Source organism: Cucurbita maxima, unplaced genomic scaffold (genome assembly GCF_002738345.1).
Source record: "Cucurbita maxima cultivar Rimu unplaced genomic scaffold, Cmax_1.0 Cma_Scf00008, whole genome shotgun sequence".
NCBI classification, from domain to species: domain Eukaryota; kingdom Viridiplantae; phylum Streptophyta; class Magnoliopsida; order Cucurbitales; family Cucurbitaceae; genus Cucurbita; species Cucurbita maxima.
In genome coordinates, this window is record NW_019272024.1 from 478,962 (window position 1) to 500,874 (window position 21,913).

The following is a 21,913-nucleotide window of genomic DNA, read 5'->3' on the forward strand; positions in this document are numbered from 1 at the left end:
CCTAAATGTCCCAGAAAGTGAATTTCCATCAAGTCTAGAGCTTTATCCCTGCAGTTTGAAGACTTGCTTTTAAACAAGAAGCAGAGCCGCACTAAGAACGATCTTCAGGTTTATCACTATCTTTCTTCGAGATGACTAACTCTAATATTATTTGTAACAGCCCAAAACTCGCTAAAAGATACTATCTCGTTAAATATAACTGTCAGTCTCACAATTGTAAAACGCGTCTGCTAAGTTAGAAGTTTCTAAACCCTTATCAAGAATGTCTCGCTCTCTTCTTCATTTTGACGCGTTTTAAAACGAAAGAGGAATTGTGAATTAGAAATTTATTTATATATGGGAATGATAACAATCTTCTCTCAATCAAAAAAAGATCTGTTCCATTACAAATCTTTTCAGATGACCTTTCCCAAAAGAATCTTAGAGATGATAACAAATCTTCATCTAAATCAAAACACAGAAAAACTTCAGCTACAACTTCTCTAGATTTTAAACAATCTTAAGCATCCAGGAATCTACAACCCCCTCCTTTATCAACAGAGAACAAAGGCCTTTGGTGCGCTCATAGGGTCTTTATCAATGTGAAGTTGATACTATCGGTGTCCTTCCAGAGAGAAAATGTATCCACTGAGGGTGATTTTGGGGATTTGCAAGGCGGCGATGAGGCGGGCCATCCCCTTCCAAACAGACACAACTTCTTTGGAGATCGATCAACAACTGCCAATTCTGCCATTTCCATGAGCTTCAATGGACTATCAGGCTGAAACCCAGAAAATGCTAACTGGTTATGTTTTGCTCCAAAGTCCACAAGGACTATAGAACTAAGGGGATATCATCAAAACTGACCTTTCTTCTAGTGGATGTCATCAACTCATTGGGAAGATCTAAATAACAAGAAGAAACAAAAGATATGAACAAAAATTACTAGAAATATCAAAGAAAAATGGGCTTTGCGAGATAGAACCATACCAAGTCCAACGATGCTCAGAAATTGATCCTTGTCCATAGCGCTATTTTGTGATTTAATGCAATCTTGATGGTTGTGCAGGAAGCGTTCCTCACAAATAGCATTGTGATGGAGAGATTCTTCCCTTACAGTGCTCAGTTTCAATTTCTGCTTCTTCTTTGAGGCCTCCGGCAGGTTTGGCATTCCAGAGTTCGAAATATCCGAGAGTACTTTTCGAGTTCCCTTCTGCACCTTCTCAGAGCCCTTGAGTATGTTTTTCTTTTTGCCTGCACCAGTTTCTTCATCAATAAACGTGAGATTCTTTGTGTTTTGCCATTTTGATGACTGGTTTAAGTCTGGCTTTCTCGAGTTTGATAGATCGCCAAGAGGCTTTCGCCCGCTAAGCCCACTTTTTCTTTGTGAATTCATGGCATTAGCCTTCCCTGCAACGGCGGATCCTGAGATGAAAATTACAATGTTAAACCAAATCATCCAAATAGATTAAGAACGAACCAACACAAAAATTCAAACAGAAAATTAAGTTCCAACCATTATAGCGAACATTGAGATTCTCATCCTGAGTAAGGCCACCACTTTGCAATGTCATTGCCATGCTGTTGATACTGCAGAAATGTATATTATATTCTGCGAATGAGAAAACGGAACCGAGTGTGAAATTTTAGCGACGAACTCAAGGCAAAAGGCTTACATGCTACATGTGGACCAGTTATAAGGACTCAAATAACAGAGAATCCAATTGAATAGAATTAAAACTAAAATTCATTTCAAGGTTGCAAAACTAAAATCGAATTATGACTGAAGATTTCGTAAGGTTAATCTTTCCTCTTTTCATAATTTTCGTTCTGAATTTGTAATGAGAATCTTCCTAATTTCAAATCTCAAAAACAGAGAATCAAATTTCCTATAGGAAGAAAAGAGTACATACAGAACAAGCCTAACTTAACATTATGAAATTTCTCCAGTTTCTCATTTTATCATCTGTCGAGGACATAGGTCAAAAGACAGGACAATAAATTTCCAGAAACAAAATTTGACCAAACAAAACCCTAAAATATTGTTCATCACATTTCATCAATTTCTTGCTGCTCATCTGTTTCTCAGTTAAACACAGAAATAAACAGTAATCAAGAGAAATCAAACAAGATTCGACCACGAAAGAAACTTCTATTCGCACGTTCCTCGACAAAACAACAGCATGAAATGGAAAAGTCAGAGAGAAACTCACAGTTAGAAGAGAACACAGCGACGATTTAACTTTCCCTTACGAAATGTTCCTTGATTTCAACTACCTCAAATCTCTAGTGGAAATCTTTTGAGCGATTTTGTAGAGTTTTTGTTCGTTGCAAAATTGGGAGTTCTTGAACGAGACTGTACTTATATACCAGCAACGCGTCTCCAACGGTAACTTTTCTCCTTTTTTCTTTCAGTGATTTTACATTAATACCCTTCCCTTGAGTACTCTATAAAATTACTACCATGAACTTATTCTTTCCTTTTTCTTGGTTTTTTTTTTTTTTTTTTTTTTTTTTTTTTTGGATGAAACGACCGTTGACAGAATATTAGGATTTGTTTTTAACATTAAAAAAAGTAATTCATTTTTAAATTATAAGATTAAAGATTATTGTGTTCAGTTACACACAAATATTCAAATGATTTAGTGGAAATATATTACGTTAATATATATTTTATGGAATTAATCTTATAATCAAGGTTGAAAATCCTACCAATCTGATATAATTTAAATAAATAGTCAAAGTTAATAGAAAATTTCATAGACAACCAACAATGCATACACAAACATATTATAGTTCAATAAATAAATAAAAAAAATTAATCAACGTCTGAAACGCAAATTGCATGAAGAGTGTTCGCTTTGAATGGTTCCGATTAAAAATGGATCCTACAATTTAAAGACTTTCTTATACTCCTTGCAGACAGGAATGAAACAGAGAGAGTAAAAAAAAAAACCTGCAGTTCTGTCGATTAATCACCAAAATTATCGAAGATACACATTGAGTATTGGCTTTTTAAAACATCTCGATCTCGATTACAAGCTAACGATAAGAAACACGGATAATAAACTACAGTCTACCTATAAATCAACCATAAGACTCATAACCTTGGCTCATTGAACTGTTTAAGCTGCAGCCTTCTGTTTCTTTGGTGCCCGATAGATACCAACGACACAAGCATGATCTCGCTCAAATGGTTCAAGAGTCACTTGCTCAGTGGGTTTGAATTGATCTGCTTTTAGCTTATTCACTTCACTTGCAAACACTGCCTCTGCAGGAACGGTTGAGTCGATGCAGTTAGCCTGCATAAGTTAGATAGGAAATATGTTATCTTCCTCCATTCACGGATTATGCCGTCTTTTTGTCTTAAGGAATAATAGAGCAATAATTCACTCACCTTGATGGATATAACAAAATGACCACCAGCTTTGAGAAAATATGATGCATTAAGTGCTAAAATTCTTGCCTGTATTGAAGGGAGGTTAAAGAAGGTAAAGGTTAAGAAACCAAAATGTAAGAAAGTTAATAGTTCAAGGACACAAAATATAATATTGTTCTTGGTCGCATCAGAAACTCGGGTTGTGCATCATTCAAGATGTCTTGAAGGGGAATCCGAGTAAATCATCACATGCTAAGCACATAGAGCCAAAAAGGTTAAAACATCATGAAAAGATAGTACAATAGCTCAACGGAAATAAGTTAAGAGACCATATCCCACATATCCAAAAGATGAAATAAATAGTGCAGATTTGGGTTTTTTTTTTTTTACTTTTAATTTCTACTTTAAAAGATTATAAACCCCAAAACACCCCCTGTTTCAGAGTAGATCATCATCTTTTATGGGAAATTCAAAGTCGATAATTATCATAAATACACAAGAACATGCTCCACTAATATATTGATTTTCGGGGGAATTAAGGCTGAGTATAAAATGGTAACCATTTGCAAACAGTAATAGTATAGAATAGTAATATACTGATTTACTTAATGATCGAGCAGAATGGTTTATAAATAGTTACCATCCAAATCCAAACATAAATAGAGCAATATTGTAAACATGGCCTTTAGAAATCTAAGTAACCAGCAAAGATCTTGGCCTTCTACCAAACAAAAAAAAGAGGCGTGATGTGTATAGCATAATAAACGTGATGACATGTCAATATTGGAACATAGCAGACGCAAAGTAAACAAGGTGGTTAGCATCAAAGCAGAAATAAATGGCAATGGACATGTCAATATTGGAATAAAAATATTTCAAAAGAGTAGAAAACTGAAGAAACACAACTTGAGAAACTAACTAGAAAGGGTTCAGGTACAATAAAAATAAGCTTCACTGTTATGATAACATATATTTGAAATATAACAGGATGAAAAACAGTGAAAAAAGGAAAACAGAACCAATACGAGTATAGAAAAAAAAAATCCGCAGTATGAGACAAATAGTGCAATTTAGAAAGAAAAGATCAAGTCAATTCAAAAGGAAGCATTTCTTCAAGCATCAGAAACTCGGGTTATGCATCATTCAAGAAGTCTTGAAGGGGAATCCGAGAAATTCATCATATGCTAAATAATGGAGATGAAACATGCTTAAAGTCTAAATAGATGAAAAAATAGTGATGAAAACAAAACAGTAGAGAGGGAAACGGTAGATGAAAATCAATACACATTGAATATTGAAATACCATTTAAGGGTTAGTTAGTTGGATGATGCGCACGTAAAAGAATAATACAGACAGGAAAGCAAGAAAAAGAAAAAGTCTGAACCTGATCTGGCTGAGCAACATCCGAAAATATCACATCCACCATACCAACCAACATTCGATATTTGGCTGGGTGTCTAGCATCTTCAATGATGGGTATAACATTTGTGCGCTTCTTTGCCATGTTAACTAAATCTCTACCACTTCTATGGGAGAATTCGACGGCATATACAATACCAGTCTGAAAAATAAAAGCAGCAACATTTGTTAAGAACTCTATTAATTTAAGAAAACTACAAGATGCCTCTCGAGATAATTACTCACCGGGCCAACAACATCTGAAACATGAGATACAGTTGTTCCCGAAGCAGCCCCAAGATACAAAACTCGAGCACCAGGTTTCTATAATACAAGAGTAAGCGAACTATTTAGCAAGAGAGACACGGAAAGGAACACTAAAGGTTGAGACAGATTAAAAAGTCCAACGTCAAATTGAATATGAAAGGCACTAACAATCCAAATGTCATCAACACCACCAAGAACGGCAGCAGCCAACTTAGACCTGAATGGGTTCCAAACTCTGTATTCAACTTTTGTTCCATCTTCATTCTGAATGGCAATATATACAAAATAATTAGCTTTGCAGGCACATTGCAAACAGAAGGAACAAATAGTTCTTTATGCTGACAAAACTTGCAGGCATCGGAAGTTATGTTAGACTTACATAAACAGTTAATGTATAAAAAACATATACAAGCACTGACTGACGTGCCTGAACCATCCAAAACTGTTGGGAGATACGATTACTAACTAGAATTTTTGAAGTATAATTAAATATCAAAAACACATCATCGAAGTTATCCAGAAAAAACATGGTATCCATCGACTTCAATAAAATGTATATTGAAACCTAACACACATTCAGGTATAAAATTACTGTTAAACGCGAATCACCTGTACGGATATCCTCTTCTCGTTGTAGACAGATTCTCCAGAAACCATATTCTTCGTCACAAGAGCATCTTCTTTGCCCTTGGCTATGAAAATACCCTCATGTCTATGAGGTTCAACAACAACTTTGCTTCCACCCTTCATACCACCTCCTCTTCCTCCACCACGGCCTCTTCCACCTCCGCGACCACCTCCACGGCTCATACCTCTTCCTCCACCGCCGCCTCTGCCTCCACCGCCACCTCTGCCTCTACCACCTCGTCCTCCATCACCCCTGCCCCTAAACCCACCACCACCACCGCGGCCTGCACACATCCAACTTACCCAGTTTAATGATCGATGCGTAGTAATGGAGACGCTAGGAAACAAATAATTTAAGTAAAAGAAAGAAAGTACATGAGAACTAAATAACACTAAAGAGAGGAAACCAACTATCAAACAACCGATAAACGATATTATATGGAAGCAGATTCAGTGGGTATTAGGAATGGAAGCGGTCAAACTCATTCGAACATCGGAACAAGCAGACAACCAATAAATTGAGTTAACACAGCATTCTCCATTGAAGCCAGCAGATCTTTTTCACCCAAAAACAAGAATAGAGAAAGAACAAGGAGCACAAGTTCAGCTTCTTTCTAGTTCATACCTCGTGGAGGTCTCATTGCAGTCACCGAGAGAGCGAGAGAGCGAGAGAAGGAGCTTAGTTTCCGCTAGGGTTTTAGAACAAACACGGGCGAAGTGAGGAAAGGTTGTTTGGGGTTTTAAATTTATAGGGGCTGCGGCGCCAAACAGAGAGGCGCGATAAGAAATAAGGTTTTGCGTTCCGGTAAACCTAGGGTTTCATTTTGAGAAAAGCAAAGCAGATTTGCTTTTATTTTCAAAATTGCCACTGACTAAAACTGTAAATTAGTTGTGACAATTTTAACCTAAATTTTCAAATTCCAATTTAAACTTGGTAAAATGAATAAATTTTAAATTTAATCAATTTAATCCTTACACGTAAATAATTATATCAATTTACACCATCTATTAAGTTTTTATTTCAATCCCACTATACACGTTTTTCACACATGCTCAAATTCATGTATTACTCTATGACAGATATTTGATTGTTTCTTTTTTACATATCACAAAATAACTTACTCATTCTAAATAAACTGAACTTTATAAAGTGAGACCCACACACAAATAAATAGACTCTTGGGTTCTCCCATTTTTGTTGTTTTCATCGGTAACGACAAGTGTGAGAAAAATTCAGCTTGTCGCTCATTTGACAATTTTGTTGACTTCACTATTGTGTTGATTCCAACTCTAGTGCCCATTAGTTCGTTCCCCATTTTCATCTTGTTGAATTTGAGTTTAACTCTAAAAGTTAATCTTTGATTTTCACAGACACCTACCAGATTTTGCAACGAGATAATTTGTTTCTAGTGTTTATTCCAATTTGCATTTGGTATCTCATGTAAAAGAAGAGTAAGTAAATTCGGTGAGTTAAGAAGAGTTTGCAAGTACGGGGTGAGTTTCAAACAATGATACGTAATGGGGCAGAGTGGACAATATTTGTTAGTAGTGCGCTTAGGCTATTACAAATGGTATTAGAGCCAAACACATCGTATGTCAGTGAGAATGTTGGACTCCCAATGAGGATAGATTGTGAGATATCATTGGAGGCTGAATGATCTCACCTAGACGTGTTTTAAAATCTTAAAGAGAACCTGAAATTGAAAGCCCAAATAAGAGATAATAATGATCTCGGGAGCCTAAATAGGAGAGAAGAATGATCTCCCTAATGGACGTGTTTTAAAACATAGAAGAGAAGCCCATAAGGGAAGGCCCAAAAGCCCAAATAGGAGATGAGAATGATTTCTCTAGCCCAAAAAAGAGAAGAATAATTTCTCCAGTAAACGTATTTAAAATCTTAAGGAGAAACTCAAGAGAGAAAACTCAAAAAAAGAATCATATCTATTGGTGTGTGCCAGGGCTTGCACAGTTACAATATGCAATCCAACATTTATTTGAGCTTGATTCATAAATAAATTAAAAGAAACTAAAATTAAAAACATATTATTTAAAATATATTTATTAATGAATAAAAATTAAATTAGTTAAAATTGTTTTAATAATTCAACTTAATAAAAATAAATCAACCAAACAACAATTAATTACACATAATTAAATCTTCAAAGTCGTTGGGAAAAAAGAGAAGGATGCATGCACTGAAAAGGGCACATTTGGAATTCTAAAATGAGGTCAAGGCACCGCGTGGCCCATTTCCCTCTTTTTCGTGAATCTTCAATTTCTGCGCTCTTTCCTTCTTTAGCCCTACTTCCAAATTTGCCGTTTCTCTTTGACTAAACTACCATCTTACCCCTGGATATAATCTGGGATAACTATAAAAAATAATTACTTTCAAAAGTATATATTTTAAAATAAAGTAAAATTTTCTTATAAACAAATGAGACATCTTATTATTTCATGAGTGTATTTTTAGAATAAATATGTTTTTATAAGCTATTGAATTCTTATTTTTACATAACAATATTAGACAATATATTATTTTAAACCACTTTTTCTTTATTTAGAATAATTGTTACAAATGCGGGGCCCACTACGAGATAAGCTTGCTTAGCAGCGAAGCGAACACCAAACCACGGCTTCAGACAGTCGGACTTTTTCACCGCACCCGTCCAGTTAATCGCTCCCCCACTTTTTACCCGAACCGGAATACTCCATGCCAAATTGCCAACGAGGGGAATACCGTCATTTCCACTAACCAAACGACACGTGTCATTAGTAGCGGTCGTGTAATTAAGTAACAAAACCACGTGCGGTTTCCGAACCAGCAATGGTCCAGTAGCTTCGTGTTTCCTATAAATATCCGAAGCAACGGCTTGACGAGAAGCAACGCATTAAGCTACCTGTTTCTAGCTCCTCAATTCACCGTTCAACTGATTTTTCCGGCACCGGCGATGGCACCTCGCTATGAAGTGGAATTAAAAATACAGTCCGCTAGAGATCTCAAGAACGTCAACTGGCGCAACGGTGCCCTGAAGCCGTACGCCGTCGTTTGGATTGATCCAAATAGCAAATTTTCGACGAAGGTCGACGCCGGAGGTGACACGTCACCTTACTGGAACGAAACGCTTGACATTTCTTTCTCGTCGCCGATCGAAGATGCTACGTTGAACATCAACATCGTTCATGTCGCCAACGGCGAGAATGATGTCAAACCGCTGATCGGCTCCGCCAGACTCCGTCTCTCCGACGTCGTCGACAGTGTCGGCCTCGGCGAACGCACTGAACGAACTCTCCAATTGAAACGGCCCTCCGGCAGGCCTCAAGGGAAGGTCGAAGTTAAAGTAACAGTCCGAGAATCGCGTTACCGATCATCCGATTCCTATTACGCGCCGCCGTATGGGGTCCCACCGCCTTCCTATGCCACTTCGTACTCTGCTCCTCGCGATCCATACTATGCAACGGCTCCTCCGTCGGGATACTCTTCCGTCGGGTTCAATGCACCGGCCCCAGACCCGGTCCCGGCACCAGCTGCCGCTCCGTACGGTCAGGCGAGTTACGGGCAGCCGGCGTATAGCAGACAGGCGAGTTACGGGCAGTCGGCGTATAACAGTCAGGCGAGTTACGGGCAGGCGGCATACGAGCAGCCGGCGGAAAAGAAGAACAAGTTCGGGATGGGGACTGGATTGGCTGTGGGTGCGGTGGCGGGAGTTTTGGGTGGATTGGTGTTGGGAGAGGGCATCGACCATATGGAGAACAAGATTGCTGACAAAGCGGCAGATAAGGCGGAGGAGAATGACTATGATGACTACTAAGCTGTTCAAATACCCAAATTTGAAAGAGTGTATCGATCCAATCAGCTCCGTATCGTTTGAATTCGCTTATAAACTTGTTTCCTTTGTTTGATTGTTCTTGATTCAAATAAATATTATGCAGAAGTTCATCCCGTGGTTAACACAAACAATAGTAAAAACATAGTTTAAAAGGTTTGTCATTACCATAGTATGAGCCGTAGCTTTTTTAAGGTTAAAATCGAACATGGTGAAGCTCAAGTCAGCCCAAGTTCTCTTTCGACATGTTTTGAGATAAATATGTACTTTTTCTTAATTTTTAAGATTGGAGACATGCAATGTTGTCTATCGAGCAGGGAGAGGACGGGAAGCTTTCTCCGTCCCTTTCTTATCCTTATTCTCACCACCTATTTTCTTCGTCTCACCAAAATTCTCTATTTTTTTTTTCTAATTCTTTTTCGAACTAATTATTTTTGAAGTTTTCATAGTTTAATATTATATTTATTTAAAATGGGAAAAAACTCCTAACAAATTTACCCATTTTCATAGTCAAACATAGATATAAAACTTTACCCATTTTCATAAATTTAAAATTTAATATTATAATATAATTTTCAACCGTAAAAAAAATCTATAACCTAAGCTTTAGTTTAAATATTAATGTCTTAAAAATAATCATTTTTATTTAATATAATAAAAAAAATTATGGATGAAAAATATATTTATATTAAACTAAGTGGATAGTTGGGGGAAGATAATCCCATCTCCTGTCATTTATTTAATGAAAAAAGATATTTTCTACTCCTTTCCGCTATCTGTCTAAACCGAGAATTTCGTACGTGACATCATATATATATATATTATTGGATTACTCGAAATTTAGTAATGTGAATATTTAGGCGGGAGAAAGAAGAGAGATTTGCAAGCTTAGTAAGTTAGCAGGACATTATGGCGCTCATTGTGCTGCTCAATGAGCGTAGTGGGCGCTTCTGAAAAGGATCCTTCTCTCTGCCCATAAATTTTTGGAATCAAACGAACCAGTTCAAAGATTGAAGGTAAAATTATTCCAAGCTCTCTCAGAATCTTGCCCTTTTCTTTCAGTTGCAATTGATTTTCATGGATCTTGAGAAAAATAGCTTGATTAGAATCTTCATTTGAGTTTTTTGTTCGTATCGCTTCTGATCCAACATTTCGAATTTCCAGGTGAAATCTGCAGATTTTGCTTCGTTTCTTGGATTTTGCTCTTGCGTTTCCAGCTGTTGCGGCAAGCCCTTCTTCTTCCTTCTCGTCGTTTACATTTCCTGCCCTAACGATGCGAGTAGCACAAGACGACCACAAGGTGTTTGTAAATTGTCCCACTGAAATTTTGATTGAGATTCTTTCATATTTACCTGTGAAATCGCTTCTGCGATTCAGATCTGTATGCAAAGAATGGAACAAATTAGTTCAGAAACCATTGTTTGTTAATGCTCATTTGAAAAACAGAATCTCAAATTCTCTGCTCATAATCAATTGCTCCAACACAGACCAAAAATCATGTTTCTCACTTGTCAATGCTGAAACATTCAATGAAACTCTTCGATCCGAGCTTCCCATGAAGGCCAATACAGGCTATAAACTCTCTGTTATTGGATCACATAACGGGTTAGTCTGTATTTCATCTGCAAGTCTGTTGGATGTAGATCCAATTCATATATGGAACCCATCTGTTAGAAAATCTAGGTTGCTTCCCAGTGGCTTGATTCCCAAACGGGACCATTGTTGGCCTCTAAACTACCTTGCATTTGGCTTCAATCAAGCAGTGAATGATCACATAGTGTTGAGAATTGTGAGGATTGAGCAGTGGAGATGCTGTTATCAAGTAGAAATTTACAGTCTCAAATCTGACTGTTGGAGGAGAGTTCCTTCTGTTCCTCCTATTCCCACTGCACTTGACTGCAGATTGTTGCCCAAATCCATCTGCTTCAGTGGACATGTCTATTGGCTTGTGAAGCACAAAAATGGTGGAATTCCCAATTCTGTTCTGTGTTTTGACATGGCCACTGAGGAGTTTCATAGGCTAATGTTGCCTGACTGTTTGGTGTACACAGATACTCCATCACCATTATTATGCTTGGGAGTGATCAAGGAATCTCTATCTGTTTTTCATTGTAGGCCTGATGGTGGGAAGCAACTGTGCGACATATGGGCTTTGAAAATGGGCTCTTGGGTGAGATTAAACACTGTTTTTCTGCCACAACATGGGCAAATAACAAGATCATTGAGCCTCTTTGATCATAAATTTCTCCTTGTAAGGCAGATTGAAGGGCTGGAAAACTATAGACTGGCACTGTTTGATCCTGAACTGGATCGCATTGAGGATATTGGAATTGAATTGGGTTCTCATTGGGTTTATGCAGATTCTTATACGGAGAGTCTTCTTCTACTCTGACTAGGTATTCGGTAGCAATTCAATTTGTAGTCATTACTGAAAAAACATATACATTTTTTGAAGGATCATGTAATGGATATGTATGGTTCAATACAATGAGTATCTTATTGTGTAATTCATATGCCTTGTTGTTCTGCCATTGAGGAATCTCTTAAAAATATTGTAGCATGTTTCTCTCTTCACCCTGCATTACTGTGAGATAAGGTATGGGAGAAGGCAAATGAGATCTATAGATTCTTTTTTGATATTTGATGAGAGGCCATCTGTCTCATCACTTATATTCTAAGATAAAGAACTCTGGTTCGAATTATGAACTTGGTTCACGAATGAATCAGACTTTTGATGGACCCACCTTTTTTAGCCCTGATTTATCTTAAAAGGAAAATGAGCTTTGCTTCTCTAGGCTACCGATGCTCCCTTGTGGAACCGTTTGTTTAGTATATGTTTATGGAACCGTTTGTTTAGTATATGTTTAGGAGTATTTTTGTACAACTTACAATGGGATACTCAACTTGGAAGGTCTACAGAGGCCATTGATGGCTGTTCAGGTAAAAATGAAGTTACTTCCATGCAGCTTCTAAAATGTTCTCTCTTAATTTTTGCTAGCTATGTATATTTTTCTTTATTAATGAAATGAATTTTCAATATTTATTATTGTGGCCACAAAGTCGATGATCCCCAGCCCAAAATGGCTTTAAAAGAAAGTGGGCCAGGGCCCACTTGTTAAACGGTCCATACCCAGAGCAAAATAGTTGTAATTGGGCCACGGCCCATTAACACGTCCAGCTAACCAAGCTTAAAGACGGAGTCGCGATGGGTTGCGCGTTCAATCACGCGCTACTTAATGGAAATGCCACGTGGCATTTCATGAGTTCATGGGCTGAGATCTGCCGTGGGGCCCACGACATATCCGTCCCGCCATTTCTCGAGCGTACCAAAGCGCGCGACACGTGGGTGAAACTCGACATAACCATTCCACCGGAACCCGCCGCCGCCAACGGCGACTCGAAGGCGGTGGCGCTACCACCGCTTAGGGAGAAGGTCTTCAAATTCACAGAAGCCGCCATTGACAAGATCAAGTCGAAAGTGAACTCAACAAACCCTATATCGGACGGCTCAAATCCGTTCTCCACTTTCCAATCGCTCTCCGTCCATATATGGCGCCAGAGAACATCATCGTGTTCACCGTTTTCGCCGACTGCCGCAAACGCGCCCATCCGCCAATGCCTGAGAGCTACTTCGGAAACCTAATCCAAGCCATATTCACCGGCACCGCCGCCGGGCTACTACTAATGAATCCGCTGGAATTCGGCGTCAGCATGATCTTAAAGGCGATCGTTTCACACGATGCGGCGGCGATCGATCAAATAAACAAAGAATGGGAGAGCACGCCGAAGATCTTCCAGTTCAAGGACGCGGGAATGAACTGCGTGGCGGAGGGGAGTTCGCCGAGATTTAAAGTGTACGAGGTGGATTTCAGATGGGGAAAACCGGAGAGCGTGGGAAGTGGATGTAACAACAGATTCGAGGGAATGATGTATCTGTACCAAGGGAAGGGCGGAGGGAGGAGCATTGATGTGGAGAAGAAGCTATGGCGTGGATGGAGAAGGACAAGGAACTATTATTCTTCAGTTCATTGTCATCTCATTGATGTTTTGTTCTTTGTTTGTATGGGTGCAGCTGTCAATTATGTTGCTATATCTGATGCTCTTGGTGTTTCTTCATCAGTATTAGCAGCTGGACTTGCTGCGGATAATGCAATTTGTGCAGCGTATTTTGCAACATTGTTTGCGTTAGCATCTCAAGTACCTCCTCAACCAACGACCTTTAACGATGCTACGGGTATGAAATTCCACTTGTTTTGGCTTGTATAATCTCTAGTTGTTCACTATTTTTCTGAGGCATGATTTTCAATAATCCATTGGGAAGACTAATTTTCTTTCAAGCAAGCTATCAAAATTTTCCAAATGTTAAAAATTATAAAACTAATTATACATTAGTTTTGTTATTGTACTATCAACAAACTCAAACCTTCATTGGTTGTTCTACCACCACAAGTTAGATAATAAATATATGATAGTCAACCTTTTTTAATAGATCTACTCATTGGAATATATTATATTAATTCATTGAGAATAACTCGAACTTAAGCCATGAAGAAATTAAGTTGATTTTAGAATTTCAAGGTTAATTTGAGTTGGTTCGTAGCTAACTTAGCGTTTGATATTGAAGAATATATTCCGTTATCAATTTGTTAAAAATCATACCCCTGTCTCGAAATCAGAACCCTAATAATCAAAATGTTGAAGAGTTTGTCTAGAGTGTTTTTGAAACTTGGAATGGGATAGATGTGTTGGGAGTGCAGAGTTGAGGAGTCTGGAAATCATGAACTTGTATTTGAGATGTTGCGTTGGGAAGGCTGGGAATCAAAAACCTGTATTTAGGGTGATGTCTCGAGTTTCAATGTTTTGAACCTCGGGGGTTGACAGTTTTTGAACGAAACATTTAATTTATGTTATAGACTAAGAATAACAAAATGTTTCCAACAATCAAAACGTTGCTTACAGTTAATAAAAAGGAAAACATAACATGAAGATATAAAGTTTGAAAGTAAGATGCAAAAACACATAGGAACGTAGAAAATAATAATAACATATGGTTCCAGATGATATAAAGAAAAAACAAAAAACGTTTTGACTTATGAACCAAATAAATGAAATGATAAATGGAAGGGTGGGTTGAAGTAGATATCAATAATGTTTTGACTTTCCAATTGCACCATTTTATTATAAACATCATCACTATTTCAAAATCAAAACCTTACTCATTTGAGAGTAGATAAGCATGTTTCATGTCATTTCTTTCTTCACATTCTTGTAGAGCTTTTACTTCTAAAACCAATTTGATTTTTTTTAATTTTTCATAAATTGTTCAACTCCATGTATGACATCTTTTTTAGTTTGTTTTAATTATATTGAAGTTGATATTGTTTGAAATATTTATCAAAACTTGAGATATGTAAAAATTCATAACAAAAACTTGAAACAAACTATATAAATTATGAAGGATTTTGGACTTTTTCTCTTGTTCGTCACTCTCAAAATAAAAAAAGTTAGGCCGCCATCCGTGACGACATTCAGCATATGCAGCAACCTTATAAATTCTTCAACTTTGTGCATATAAATAGAGCATCAAATTTGGATATATCCCACAACTTGTAGCAAATGGCAAAGGAAATGGCAATGGCTAGAGCTCTGAAGAGGATTTTCTTGTTAACTTTTGTGCTATGTCTGTGGTTTTGGACTATGTTGCACACAAAGCTTTACAAGAACACTTGGACCCCAAAGCTCAAGATGGAACTGAACTCCACATATTTTAGAGAACAAGGTACGGTTCCAATTTAATTGCCTCAAGTTTCCAAATATATTGATGATTTTGGGTCTGTTTTGTTTTGCATTTAACTTGGATCCAATGTTTTTACATTTTGCAGGCACAAATCTTCTACTTTTCTCATTTCCCATCATGTTCATGTCAGTTTTGGGTTGTTTTTATCTCTATTTGCAGAAGAATTCTTCAGAAGATTCTAAACCCTTTTCTACCCAAAGGTTCTTCGCCACTAATCATAGCCATTAAATAAATTTTCTTTCTTTCTCTAATTCTTAACTTTTGAATGCTTTCTGAACTGGGTCTTGCTGTAGGAGCCGAGGAGATTCATTTCTGAAACGACCAATTCTGGCAATGAATCCTCTGGGGATTGTTAATACATTGGAGATCGGGTTCGCAGCTGCATTTGTTATACTTTTGATTTGGTCTCTTGGAAATTACTTGTACGTCAGTTTTGGCAATCTTCACATGCATGGAGCTGGCGAGAAAATGTATGTTTTCACTTTTCCCTCAAAATTAACCACTTTCAGTCTCCATTTATATACTAGAAATCGAAATGATCTGAAATTAGAATAAGAATCGATCGAGTGGAATTAGATTTATATGTTCTTTGAGTGAGTGGAATTAGATTTATATGTTCTTTGAGTGAGTGGAATTAGATTTATATGTTCTTTGAGTGAGTGGAATTAAATTTATATGTTCTTTGAGTTTCGATACGACTAAAAGCACTTGACACTCAAGCTGAAAAATCAATACGACTCTGGATTTATGGTTCAATCGAAAATGCTTTGTTTTTTGAGTTTATGCGTCTCTGTTAAAATGAATAGTTTTCGAGGTTATAAATGTGAAAAGTCATGGTTCAGACCCAACCAACAAAATTGTAGGTAATTATTGTTCAAAGATTTGAGATTGCTAAGTTTTTTGGTTCAGTTGGGAAGCCAAGTTTAGAAGTGTATCACTGAGACTTGGGTACATTGGACATATATGCTGGGCATTTCTTTTCTTTCCAGTCACAAGAGGGTCTTCATTATTGCCTCTAATTGGACTCGCATCTGAATCAACCATCAAATATCACATCTGGCTTGGCCACATTTCTAATCTTCTCTTTGCTTTAACACCGTTGGATTCATCATCTACTGGGGGATCACAGATCAAATGGCTTTGGTAAATGCTTTTATCTTCTACTCTTTTATTCTCTTTGTTCTGTTCATCAGTTTGATTTTGTGATAGTTTGAGGGGAAAGAAAATGAATGGTGTTCATCTCTTGTCTGCTGAGTTTTTGTCTTTGCATCCCTTGTTTCATCAGTGCAAAGAATTATAGTTTCGCATTTTGATTTCTCATCTTTTCCTTGTCCTCTATATGATATGCATTTGAAGATGATTGGTCCTTCGAAATTTGTATTAATGATAAGGAGTAACTTTAATTGTGCTTTGTTCTTAGCTACAGCAACAAAACTCTCAATTCCAAATTAAGATCCAAGTTAATTTCTATTGGTACATTGCTTCCATGTGTTGTTCTAAATCATTACTAACTGAATGTGCATCATTGAGCAGTTGAAAGAATGGAGTGAAGTCTATGTATCAAATGTTGCTGGACTGATTGCTATGACATTTGCCACTGTTATCTGGGTGACAAGTTTTCGTTCGATTCGTCAAAAAAAGTTCAAAGTTTTCTTTTACAGTCACCATTTGTACACTCCCTACACTGTCTTTTATCTAATCCACGTGGGAGCTGCATATGTATGCATGATTCTTCCTGGAATGTTTCTCTTTGCAATTGATCGATTCTTACGATTCTTACAATCGCAACGGCATGTAAGCGTGGTTTCTGCTCGCCATCTTCCTTGTGGTGTCGTTGAACTAAACCTCTTGAAAATCCAGGTTTAGTTTCTAGAGAGCTGATCAATGAAACTCTTCTTATTCTTTCTCTTCTGCTAAATATTTGATTGGACTTTACCCTTTTCTGATCAGAACTAAGCTACAGTCCAACAAGTGTGATGTTCCTAAATGTGCCAAGCATTTCCAAACTGCAGTGGCATCCCTTCACGATCACTTCTAACAGCAAATTGGAGCCTGATATAGTGAGTGTTGTTAGCAAAGTAGGGGGAAGCTGGACTTCCAAACTTCACCAGCAACTTTCTTCTTCTCTGGATCACCTTCAAGTTTTTGTTGAAGGTCCATATGGGCCTGCTTCCACTCACTTTTTAAGGTGATTCCCTTCCCTACAAGCCATAATATCCTTGAATTAGTGGAGTTTACTTAGATTTGATTGATCTTTTATCATTTGAAGGCATGAATCTCTGCTGCTGATAAGTGGAGGAAGCGGAATTACTCCCTTCATTTCGATAATCAGAGAGATAATGATTGTTCGAAGCACAAAACCGGACTGTCATGTTCCGCAAGTGCGCCTCATCTGCGCCTTCAAGAACTCCATGGATCTCACCATGCTGGATCTCTTGCTTCCAGTATCTAGCACACAAACAGAAATTTCAAATGTACCATTACAGATTGAAGCTTATATCACCAGAGAGGAAGAACCGCCTCAAACAAATGAGGAAAATCTTGTAAACACAATATGGTTTAAGCCAAACCCACGGGACTCACCAGTGTCAAGAGGCTCTTGGACCAAACCATTGGCTGCTCCTTGGCGCAGTCATCTCATCTTCGTTCATGATGTTCTTGATTCTCTTAGGCATCATCACTCGCTACTACATATACCCAATTGAACGAAATGGTGATGCGGTTTACAATTACACCTACAAGGTTCTTTGGGACATGTTCCTTGCACTTGCTTGTATTTGCGTATCTTCTAGCTTGGTCCTTATGTGGCAAAGGAAAACATATGTTTCAAACAAACGAGTCCAAGTTCTCAGTGTTCAATCACCAAAAGCATCACCTGGGTCATGGATCTATGGAGGTGAGAGAGAGCTTGAGAGCCTTCCCTACCAATCCCTTGTTCAAGCGACCAACATCCATTATGGGAGCAGGCCTGATCTCAAGAGTAAGTTTTCGTGGCTTTGTATAGACAAAAAGCGCACGCACATATATAAACCAGCAACCAACATCAATAATATATGGTAACATGTTTTTGTAATGCAGAAATTCTGCTGGACTGCAAAGGATCTGATATTGGAGTTTTGGTCAGCGGCCCAACCAGGCTGCGGCATGACGTAGCAAAAATCTGTTCAACTGCTTGTGGAGATAATCTAAAGTTTCACGCTCTGAGTTTCATCTGGTAAAAACTTGGAAGAACATTGCTGAATTTAAAGTTCAAATTTGTGTCAATACCGTATATGAACGTGTTGGATTGTGATGTAAAAAAGTTGATGTTCTTGTATTCTCGTCTTTTCTTGTGTTCATTCAAGTAAGCCAACGTATTCTGAATTAATTAATTTCTTCTTTAACTCTCAATGCATCTTTGTCGCTGCAAAAACGATGAACATTGAATATCTTTTGGTAGCTAACCAGACAACATAATTTTTTTTTTAAATGAGAATTGCCAAATAAATTTTTTTTAAAAAAATCTTAACTGTCTCTCACTTTCAATGTTATATAACTACTTTTGGGGCCGAAGGTACCAAAATGAGAAGCCTTATTTATTGCTTATATTAATGCCAACCTCTTTTTGGGCTTCACACATTAATGTTGGAAAAATACATGGGGGAGATGGTTATTTTTTTTTAATTATTATTTTCTAATATTATTTACAATAGCAATAATAATTGTTTTTATTATTTGATAAATAATTTGACCAACTTCAATAAAGAAAACACCAACACCCACTTCTCAATTAATGAGGAATTTAAGAAAAACACGTTATATTAATTGGGTGTTTCTCTATTTTTGAAATTATTGATTAACCCAATAGTACGTAAGAGGCATCTAATGTAACAACTTTGGTGTAGATTCGGATTAGGATTTAGAATCTAGATTTGGTATATGATGGTCCTAACGCTTTTTTGTATCCTCTGCGACATGATCATGTTACTTACTCTTCGCTTCTTAGAATAAAAACTATCCTCACAAACTAACACGACTCCTTCAAACATATTTTGTTCTCACTCACATGCATCTTATGAAAAATTTCAAGAGGTTACTTAATTTAGAATGGTTGCATGCAAAACATGTTTTGACTATAGAATTCTTATGATTGAGCTACCTAAAAAAAGTGCATATTGTGATATAGATAGTAAATTTCACTTCTTTTACGTCTTTATTAGTCATTAAGATGGTTCTAGTTCGGATACGGTTATTTTTCCATGTCTTATATACGTCAAATTAGGAAGAGTTTGTGGATTATGAAAGAGGTAACCATGGCATTGCATTTTTCCAAACCCTAAACCAATTAAAATCCAACCACTTGTTTGGTGAAATTTCTATTTCCATCTTTGCCCTTCAAATCCCCACCTCAATTAAGTCCACATCTCACACACCAGCAACTGCAAGGCAGCAAATGTGGCGTTTTAAGACAACAAAAGTCAATTATGAAAATTTTATTTTCTCTGAGGATTGGATTATTTCCTTCAAATTCAATATTTATTTCCTAAAAGAAATAAAATGATAAAAAGAAGAGAAAGGCCATATAATTTCTCAACCTCCATCTAAAGCCACACCCAGAGGAGTTCTCAACTTTCAATGTGTACATTAATATGTCACAACTGCACCCATGATCCTCATAAATGCACTGCCAACCATATTAATCACTTTGTTTTTGTTTTGTTTCCTTATAAAAACTAACATCTTTGGCCTTCTCTCCATACCCACACCTCTAATTTTTCTTTTTCATCCTCAACCCATTTCGCTGCCTCTGCTTTTTGTTCCATATCCATGGCGGGTGATCTCCCTGAAGTTGTGAAGAAAGAGGAGACAGGAGGGCTGAAGGTGAAAATCACAGGCAAAACCCATGTCAAACCCGCCAAGAAACTCGACAAAAAAGAGTTCCAATTGGTCACATTTGACCTCCCTTATCTTGCCTTCTACTACAACCAAAAGCTCCTCCTCTACGGCGACAATGGCGGCGAGGTTCGCTTCCCTGAGATGGTGGAGAAGCTCAAGGATGGCCTCGAGACGGTTCTCGAGCCGTTTCATCAGCTTGCTGGGAGGCTAGGCAAGGACAAGGATGGCGTTTTTAGAGTCGAGTATGACGATGATATGGAAGGTGTCGAAGTGGCTGAAGCTGTCGCCGACGATATCTGCATAGCCGATTTGGTGGCGGAGGAAGGCACCGCCACCCTCAAGGAGCTCATTCCTTACAATGGGATACTCAACTTGGAAGGTCTCCAGAGGCCATTGATGGCTGTTCAGGTCAGAATTAAATTACTTCCATGCAGCTACTAAAACGTTTTATTTATTTTATATTTTTTAAATAAGTGGGCCAGGGCCTACTTGTTCAACGATCGAAGCCCAGAGAAAAATAGTTGTAATTGGGCCATGGATCAGTCTCTAACGGCCCATTAACACCACATTCTGCTTTCGTCCAGCTAACCAAGCTTAAAGACGGAGTCGCGATGGGGTGCGCGTTCAATCACGCGGTACTTGATGGAACTGCCACGTGGCATTTCATGAGTTCATGGGCTGAGATCTGCCGTGGGGCCCAGGACATATCCGTCGCGCCATTTCTCGAGCGTACCAAAGCGCGCAACACGCGAGTGAAACTCGACATAACGCTTCCGCCGGAACCCGCCGCTGCCAACGGCGACTCGAAGGAAGCGGCGGCGGCGCCACCGCTAAGGGAGAAGGTCTTCAAATTTACAGAAGCAGCCATCGACAAGATCAAGTCAAAAGTGAACTCAACAAACCTTCCATCGGACGGTTCAAATCCATTCTCCACTTTCCAATCGCTCTCCGTCCATATATGGCGCCACGTCACCCAAGCCCGAAACCTAAAGCCAGAGGACATCACCGTGTTCACCGTTTTCGCCGACTGCCGCAAACGCGTCGATCCGCCAATGCCGGAGAGCTACTTCGGAAACCTAATCCAAGCCATATTCACCGGCACCGCCGCCGGGCTACTACTAATGAATCCGCCGGAATTCGGCGCCGGCGTGATTCAAAAGGCAATCGTTTCACACGATGCGGCGGCGATCGATCAAAGAAACAAAGAATGGGAGAGCGCGCCGAAGATCTTCCAGTTCAAGGACGCAGGAATGAACTGCGTGGCGGTGGGGAGTTCGCCGAGATTTAAAGTGTACGATGTGGATTTCGGATGGGGAAAACCGGAGAGCGTGAGAAGTGGATGTAACAACAGATTCGACGGAATGATGTATCTGTACCAAGGGAAGGACGGAGGGAGGAGCATTGATGTGGAGATAAGCTTGGAGGAAGAAGCTATGGCGAGGCTGGAGAAGGACAAGGAGTTTCTCATGGAGAATTAGGGTTTCGCAGTGGTTGAATAAGTGGAAGACAAAATTGCAGTGGATGAAAATGGTGGGATTTTTAATTTCTTGGGGAAATTGCCTTTATATTGTTATTATGCGACTTTTTTTTACTGTTGGCGGGGGGGATGAAATCAAACTAATATTCCTTGTCTTTTTCTTCTTTTCTTATTGTGCTCGTTTAACCTTGTAATATCTATGCATATTTTTAATTATGGCAAATTTGTTACAAAACTTTGGATTATATATATATATATACACATATATAGTCTTTCAAACGGCACGCCT

General features: G+C 38.2%; 7 protein-coding genes and 2 non-coding genes across 10 annotated transcripts; 5 read left to right on the forward strand and 4 right to left on the reverse strand.

Annotated features, from left to right (window-relative positions):
* Positions 1-309: 309 nt before the first annotated feature.
* LOC111483088 (protein PATRONUS 1-like) lies at positions 310-2,317 on the reverse strand. The gene is made up of 5 exons (XM_023129214.1): positions 2,193-2,317; positions 1,496-1,591; positions 970-1,404; positions 847-884; positions 310-760 (listed from the first exon to the last, which is right to left on the reverse strand). The coding sequence occupies exons 2-5, from the start codon at positions 1,557-1,559 to the stop codon at positions 563-565; spliced, it is 735 nt and encodes a 244-aa protein (XP_022984982.1). The 5' UTR covers positions 1,560-1,591; positions 2,193-2,317; the 3' UTR covers positions 310-562.
* A 503-nt stretch (positions 2,318-2,820) lies between these two features.
* On the reverse strand, positions 2,821-6,405 carry LOC111483086 (probable mediator of RNA polymerase II transcription subunit 36b). Its single transcript, XM_023129212.1, has 7 exons — positions 6,277-6,405; positions 5,634-5,935; positions 5,193-5,288; positions 5,004-5,081; positions 4,744-4,920; positions 3,377-3,445; positions 2,821-3,281 (listed from the first exon to the last, which is right to left on the reverse strand). Exons 1-7 carry the CDS (start codon positions 6,290-6,292, stop codon positions 3,105-3,107), a joined length of 915 nt encoding a protein of 304 aa, XP_022984980.1. The 5' UTR covers positions 6,293-6,405; the 3' UTR covers positions 2,821-3,104.
* On the reverse strand, positions 3,542-3,613 carry LOC111483519. Its single transcript, XR_002718383.1, has one exon. It is a non-coding gene; the product is annotated as a small nucleolar RNA snoR60 (small nucleolar RNA).
* LOC111483518 lies at positions 4,474-4,545 on the reverse strand. Its single transcript, XR_002718382.1, has one exon. It is a non-coding gene; the product is annotated as a small nucleolar RNA snoR60 (small nucleolar RNA).
* Positions 6,406-8,520: 2,115 nt separating the features above from the next.
* On the forward strand, positions 8,521-9,782 carry LOC111483087 (protein SRC2-like). The gene has a single exon (XM_023129213.1). It carries the CDS (start codon positions 8,600-8,602, stop codon positions 9,458-9,460), a length of 861 nt encoding a protein of 286 aa, XP_022984981.1. The 5' UTR covers positions 8,521-8,599; the 3' UTR covers positions 9,461-9,782.
* A 541-nt stretch (positions 9,783-10,323) lies between these two features.
* LOC111483085 (F-box protein At4g22390-like) lies at positions 10,324-12,006 on the forward strand. Its single transcript, XM_023129211.1, has 2 exons — positions 10,324-10,491; positions 10,640-12,006. Exon 2 carries the CDS (start codon positions 10,749-10,751, stop codon positions 11,865-11,867), a length of 1,119 nt encoding a protein of 372 aa, XP_022984979.1. The 5' UTR covers positions 10,324-10,491; positions 10,640-10,748; the 3' UTR covers positions 11,868-12,006.
* Positions 12,007-12,387: 381 nt separating this feature from the next.
* LOC111483091 (BAHD acyltransferase DCR-like) lies at positions 12,388-13,132 on the forward strand. Its single transcript, XM_023129217.1, has 2 exons — positions 12,388-12,415; positions 12,654-13,132. The coding sequence occupies exons 1-2, from the start codon at positions 12,404-12,406 to the stop codon at positions 13,116-13,118; spliced, it is 477 nt and encodes a 158-aa protein (XP_022984985.1). The 5' UTR covers positions 12,388-12,403; the 3' UTR covers positions 13,119-13,132.
* Positions 13,133-13,430: 298 nt separating this feature from the next.
* On the forward strand, positions 13,431-18,639 carry LOC111483092 (ferric reduction oxidase 4-like). The gene is given in 11 exon segments (XM_023129218.1): positions 13,431-13,709; positions 15,055-15,254; positions 15,358-15,472; positions 15,566-15,742; positions 16,182-16,363; positions 16,366-16,415; positions 16,806-17,130; positions 17,220-17,460; positions 17,542-17,863; positions 17,865-18,252; positions 18,351-18,639. Coding segments are annotated over 10 exon segments (2,103 nt in total). The 5' UTR covers positions 13,431-13,709; positions 15,055-15,091; the 3' UTR covers positions 18,491-18,639.
* A 1,264-nt stretch (positions 18,640-19,903) lies between these two features.
* On the forward strand, positions 19,904-21,877 carry LOC111483084 (BAHD acyltransferase DCR). Of its 2 annotated transcripts, XM_023129210.1 has the most exons (3): positions 19,904-20,555; positions 20,732-21,445; positions 21,540-21,877. In XM_023129210.1, exons 1-3 carry the CDS (start codon positions 20,079-20,081, stop codon positions 21,561-21,563), a joined length of 1,215 nt encoding a protein of 404 aa, XP_022984978.1. In that variant the 5' UTR covers positions 19,904-20,078; the 3' UTR covers positions 21,564-21,877. The 2 variants fall into 2 exon arrangements, with proteins under 2 accessions (XP_022984978.1, XP_022984977.1); XM_023129209.1 differs by having other exon boundaries at positions 19,971-20,555; positions 20,732-21,877.
* Positions 21,878-21,913: the final 36 nt, after the last annotated feature.

Bases quoted from the DNA above. Each gene is read 5' to 3' on its own strand.
- LOC111483088 (XM_023129214.1), bottom strand. From the start codon at position 1,559: ATGGCAATGACATTGCAAAGTGGTGGCCTTACTCAGGATGAGAATCTC. The intron at 1,405-1,495 runs GTTGGAACTTAA...TTTTCATCTCAG, and splicing joins TCTCAATGTTCGCTATAATG to GATCCGCCGTTGCAGGGAAG. The intron at 761-846 runs GTCAGTTTTGAT...TCTGGGTTTCAG, and splicing joins TGACATCCACTAGAAGAAAG to CCTGATAGTCCATTGAAGCT.
- LOC111483086 (XM_023129212.1), bottom strand. The intron at 3,446-4,743 runs GTTCAGACTTTT...CCTTCAATACAG, and splicing joins ATGTTGCTCAGCCAGATCAG to GCAAGAATTTTAGCACTTAA. The intron at 3,282-3,376 runs GTGAGTGAATTA...TAACTTATGCAG, and splicing joins ATTTTGTTATATCCATCAAG to GCTAACTGCATCGACTCAAC.
- LOC111483087 (XM_023129213.1), top strand. From the start codon at position 8,600: ATGGCACCTCGCTATGAAGTGGAATTAAAAATACAGTCCGCTAGAGAT.
- LOC111483085 (XM_023129211.1), top strand. From the start codon at position 10,749: ATGCGAGTAGCACAAGACGACCACAAGGTGTTTGTAAATTGTCCCACT.
- LOC111483084 (XM_023129209.1), top strand. From the start codon at position 20,079: ATGGCGGGTGATCTCCCTGAAGTTGTGAAGAAAGAGGAGACAGGAGGG. The intron at 20,556-20,731 runs GTCAGAATTAAA...GCTTTCGTCCAG, and splicing joins GGCCATTGATGGCTGTTCAG to CTAACCAAGCTTAAAGACGG.